This window comes from Rhagoletis pomonella, unplaced genomic scaffold (assembly GCF_013731165.1).
Source record: "Rhagoletis pomonella isolate Grant_MI unplaced genomic scaffold, Rhpom_1.0 Rhpom_scaffold_00008, whole genome shotgun sequence".
Lineage (NCBI taxonomy): Eukaryota > Metazoa > Arthropoda > Insecta > Diptera > Tephritidae > Rhagoletis > Rhagoletis pomonella.
Window position 1 is genome coordinate 17,911,351 of NW_023458562.1, and position 5,612 is coordinate 17,916,962.

At 34.5% G+C, this 5,612-nt stretch overlaps 1 protein-coding gene across 1 annotated transcript in view; it reads right to left on the reverse strand.

Moving 5' to 3' along the window:
* Positions 1-3,251: 3,251 nt before the first annotated feature.
* Positions 3,252-5,612, reverse strand: part of LOC118745205 (hemicentin-2-like) — a 72,383-nt gene continuing 70,022 nt past the window's right edge. Inside the window, exons 9-10 of the mRNA XM_036478730.1 lie at positions 3,318-3,419; positions 3,252-3,259 (exon numbers count right to left, since the gene is read on the reverse strand). Of these exons, the coding sequence (XP_036334623.1) occupies positions 3,252-3,259; positions 3,318-3,419 (110 nt within the window). The remainder of the gene's footprint in view (positions 3,260-3,317; positions 3,420-5,612) is intronic.

The following is a 5,612-nucleotide window of genomic DNA, read 5'->3' on the forward strand; positions in this document are numbered from 1 at the left end:
ATTTGCAGTGACCGAAAATATCATCGAGGACATAAGATAATTGAAAGTGGTAATTTAATTGGATATCTAACCATTAATCGATTCCAAAAGTCGGCATACATACATGTGTACATATATAGTAGCTAAACAATCAGTCGATTATAATTGTGTTGTTTGTCGGAAGAATCAGCCTCAAAAATGTTTTACTATCATTCCAAAGGAGGCGCATAAGAGCTTATTTGTTAACAGACATCACTCAAGTCAGCTAACTTTGCAGTTTTATAGATCATTAAATTTTAGTACAATAAAGTGCAAGTTGCAAGTAGCTATGAGGTCGCGTTGACTTTTAATAATTTTTGATGTGTATACATCTTTGGTTTCGGTAGGGGTAAAATTTGCGAAGCTGTAACGCATATCCCAGCACAAAATTTCGAAGGGCTTAGCATGTGTATTTCAGCATAACATTTTTATTTTCATTAGAAGCACCCTGTGTTTGCTTGCCAAATGGTTGCATACATTTAGGCATATGCATAGTAAGAGGAAATGCGCTTCAATTGATTATTACTTCCGATTATTTAAACTCCGCACATGCATACGGCTTTGTACCTATGTATGTACATAAATATGTATGGACTCATTTGTTGCAACTGGGCATGAATCACGTAACTTTGAAACGATAGTCGTTCAAACGATACTGACAAAACGATGTTGTCAAAATACTGATTTATGCATTTGTGTTGCGGTTACGTGTTAATAGCCGTCATCGATTCGCCACTTCGCTGCTTGCTATGTTTGAGTTCCGATCGCTTAACGAAAAATTTTGCATGTGAAAGCAACAACAAAGTTAGCTAGCACGGATAGACGATAGCGAGTTTGGTTGTACCACATTGTATTCGTTCGTTTCGCCACTCGCTAACTGTTGGCGAATCGATGACGGCTACAGTTACTGTCACGTGAAGCAAAACTGGAATCGAGTTGACGATATCGCACAAACGATCAAACAATTTTTGATTTTTATGAAGCAAGACAATCTCGACACGATATCGTTCAGACGAATGTCGTCATACGTGACTCATGCCCTGGTTTTGATATTCGTATATGGTTTTAGGCATAGGTTTAGTAGTCTATTTTGGTAAATATAGGAATATATACAAATAGAAATGCTCAAACTATAAGCTCAAAAACAATAACTGATGCGGTGTTTCCAAGATATTTTAACGCCCTTGAGTCACAAGGATATACAAGTATATTTTATCAATCATACCGATAATTTCATGTATTAAAATAATTAAAAATGAAAATGAATAAAAAAATTAAATCAGAAAAATGAATAAAATTAAGTGAAATTAATGTTTAATTTCTAACCTAACCTACATTTGTATGTATGTAACTGAATCGCTTAATAATCATCGCTTTACATATAAAAAGATTATCCTAATTTTCGAGCTTAACTCCCTAATCTGTTATTAGAAAAAGAGATTAGCCATGCTAAATTATAATTAAAAATATCTCAGATTAAACCGATAACTTTTTGGTGTCCAACTTAGTTTTATCGATTATACTTGCGAAGAAGAGGAGGAATGTCAAATATTAAAGTAAACAAAAATTGACGCTAGTAAGGAAAATAGGTTTGTAAAGGTATTTTTAATAAAATATTCAGTTATAAATATATTTAAATGGCCTAATATGTGCTGCAAAAAAAAAGTGACCACGGTGGCACAGAGAAGAAGTTTAACTTTTCCTCGAGTTGTGTGAATAACAAGCACAACCAATTTGACAGCTACCGAGCTTTGATTGAGTCTATATTTATATGTAAACGTACTTTTATGCTTTGCCGTTCGCATATGTATACACATCAAATTTCATGAGTACCTAGTACTCACGCCTTTTTTTTTGTTAACATTTCGAGCTCATCCGCAAGCCAAATGGAAAATAAATGGTTTGCCAGGTTTTTAAAATCAACGAGAACGCTGAGCCACTTACAAAATGCACTTTATGACACTAAAATTTAATGATCTACAAAACTGCATACCCAAAATTTTTCTAACAACCAAAAAAAAATTTAATTTTGGTGAAATTAGGAAAATTTTTTCTAGAAATATTTTAAATTTTTTTCGTTGGGAAAACCCTACAATTGTTTTCAACTATGTAGTTTTTGTTAAATATGTAATATTTATTAACTAGAACAGGTGAATCGATTATCTTCAAAATTGTTACTTTTGCCGCGCTTTGCAATAAACAATTTTTTTTAATCAAATAAGAATTCAAAAATAAGGCTTAACTGGTCTCTTGTAAATTTTATTAGCTTTCATAAAAAAAAATCAAATTTAGTTAAAAAATACGGTTTTGGTGAATTGTAAGCACTAAAAGCCAGTTTTGAATCACTGTGCGGTGGTCAACAGCTCGACTACATAGACGACCTTTTAGTTCTAAGTGGTCTGAAAAAAAAAATAACGTAAAAGTACTACATGTATACCCCACAAAATTTTAAGGAAATTTTATCCCCAGCTTTCGACAGCAGCAAACTTTTGATATGAAAGAAAATGGTTTGGAAAGCTTTCAAGGGAAAATATACCCATTGAACCACAATTACTTCTTGACCTTAAAAAATTGGTGAAAAATAGTGTTCTTCGAAAAAAAACGTGCAAAAGCCACCGGATTTATTCCAAAAAAATTATTTTGAATTTTTTATTATACTAATAAAGCGTCGGCCGCTGTGGTGTAGTGGTAAGCAGTGCGCGCTTCCACTCCGCAGGGCCTGGGTTCAAGCCCCGGTCAAAGCAACATCGCAAAAAATATAGAAAAAAGGTTTTTTCTTAACAGCGGTCGTCCCTCGGCAGGCAATGGCAAACCTCCGAGTGTATTTCTGCCATGAAAAACAGCTTCTCATAAAAATACAATCGCCGTTCGGAGTCGGCGTAAAACTGTAGGTCCCTCCGCTTTGTGTGACAACATCAAGGCGCACGCCTCAAATCGGAGGAGAAGCTCGGCCAAACACTAACATATGTGTAAGCGCCAATCTATTATTATTATTATTATTAATGTTATAGATTTTGAGACGAGAAACACGATTTGAGCCAAGGTAGAAATCTCTAGGCCCTTTGAGAGCCAAATTCTAACGATTCTGAAGTTAAACTTCGAAATTTAATTCGACATTTTACGCATTTTCTTTCCAATTCGCAGTAAAAACAAATACAGCAGTTTCGTAGTTTGGTTTAAAATTGTTATAACTTGGCGCTAAGAGGGGCTAGGCACTTCTACCATGACTCAAATTAAAAGTCTGGAATTGCAATTTTTATAGTTTATATTTAAATAGGACATAACTTCTTTTGTTTTACTTTCTGAGGTGGAGTAAGGTATCAAGGTGAATCGCAGTAGACTTTGCGCGATTTTCTGGAATACCGCTTGATATCTGCTTTGAAACACTTGAAAACTATAGCCTTGAAAAAATAATAAATAATAAGAGTAAAAAATTTATGGGTATAAAGTGCTTTAAAATCAATGACTACTCATATTTTTAAGACAATTATAAAAAAAAATCGCCGGGCACACTAACGCAGCTTATCACAAATCAAGGCGGAAAAGGAAGGGCTTGAAAAATCCGCTCAGAAAAGTATTAACCAAAGGGGAAGTTCTACTTATGCAAAAGCATGTAAAAAGACGAAGTGCCTTCAAGCAACCAAAGCGCACTAATTAATGGTAATCACGCACTGTGCATGCGAGTGACATACAATCAAAATCAATTTTTTCACTTTACAAGATCAAAAATGCGCTTGAAGCGCCAAAATGTATAGTGGAGGCGTGTAATGATGATTGTTTTGGTCGCGATCTATGTATTTAGGTGGTGTTTTTTACGTGATACAAGGGCGCCGTTAAGACTACCAACACATTCAACATACACTACAGCACCCTGATGACTGCTGCGAAATTACACACTCTGCTGTCATTAATGTGTTGCGGAAATGGCACGAAAATAACAGCATGTGTTGCACGATGCATCACGCAAAGTAATCACCAAAATCGGAGTGAGGGTGGACTGACGACTAAATATGCACTCAGAGCTGATGGATGAATAGACGTGCGCGCTGCCAAAAAGAAGGAAGAAAAGCAAAGCAAAACTCAAACACAAAGCGGCAAGAATATAGGTAGCACAAAAATATGTACATAATATATATGTATGTTTGTATGCATGGTGTTTTCTCCAGTTTTATTACAACAAAAACAAGTGGTTTCTGCATATTTTTGCATTATCGTATTGGCAGTGTTGCCGCCACCACCACCCTACGCGCGCTTATTTACCACACTCTAGCGGAAATCACAAGCAGGCGCTTGTAAGTTATTAGTACATATCTGTGCGTTTTGTGGGTAGTATAAATATTTATGTACATTAGGGTGGTCCGAAATGAGTAAAGTCGGAATTTTAATGCTCTCACACCCTAGGATTGTTCTTAATATATCGAAAAAAATATACCCATATTTTTTATTTTTAAAACAAAAAGTATTTGGAGCTCACTCAAAGCGCTCAACGTTTTCCATGTATTTTATATGGGGTAAAAAAACTTTTCGTAGAAATGGTATAGAATTCTTAAAAATCAATATTTGTCGATCGGAAAACTAAGGTTCCAAGAGACTTCCAGTAACAATACCCAATTGTTTATAATTCAATACTAAAGATTTTTTATTTATCCGCTCATTGCATTTTCTGGGGGTTTTGGTGGGCCTATAAATTATAATTACTATGAAAAAGTGGTTAAATAAATAATTGAGTATGCGTGCAACACACAAACAAAATTTTGATTGAAAAAAAGCCAACAAAAATATGGATATATCTTTACACAAGTCTACGTCACACACATAAATAAGTATGTAGGTATGTACATACTCTCATATCCTTGAGCAAATAAATTCATCTACTAATATACGGTATCTTAGACTTCTGCTGTATCTTAGACTTCTGCTGTCCTGGGTGTGCGCTCAACATATTTTTATAGTCGATAACTAGGCGTTGCTTAGTGCTAGCTTGCTTGTAGGCAAATAAACTTAGCTACTTATGAATGTATAACTAGTTATGGTTAGTGTCCATATCTACTCATGTGTGTACGTATCCTAGCCTATGTATGAATGAAAGTATAATATTGCCGTAAAGTATGAATAAATCCCACGAATTCCATCATAGCACTCGTTAATTTGTTTTTTTTGTGTTTTTATAGACTGCTTAAGATATTTTCTGACTTATTTGCTGCATTTGTCAGAGAAATTCAGGCAAATATGAAATCGTATATCATTGCACATATCCACTCAGATATTGACAGACAGCATATGTCTAAATTTCCTTGCACTCTACTCTACCTAGCATCTAGCGCAAACGCCTGCAAATATGCTTAGTTTATTGTTTGTTGGAGCAATGCTAAGCTCTGATTGTTTAGCTACTATATATGTATGTACATATGTATGAACTTACATGGCAATTATATAATTTGCTTGAAATGAATGTACAGATTACATTTTTATTTTACTACTGATTGTAGACGATACTTTGCTTAATATATGTATACATACAAATGTACAGATCGTAAGATGGTTTGGTATACTACATACATACATACATATAAACATTTGCATAGTTATGGTGT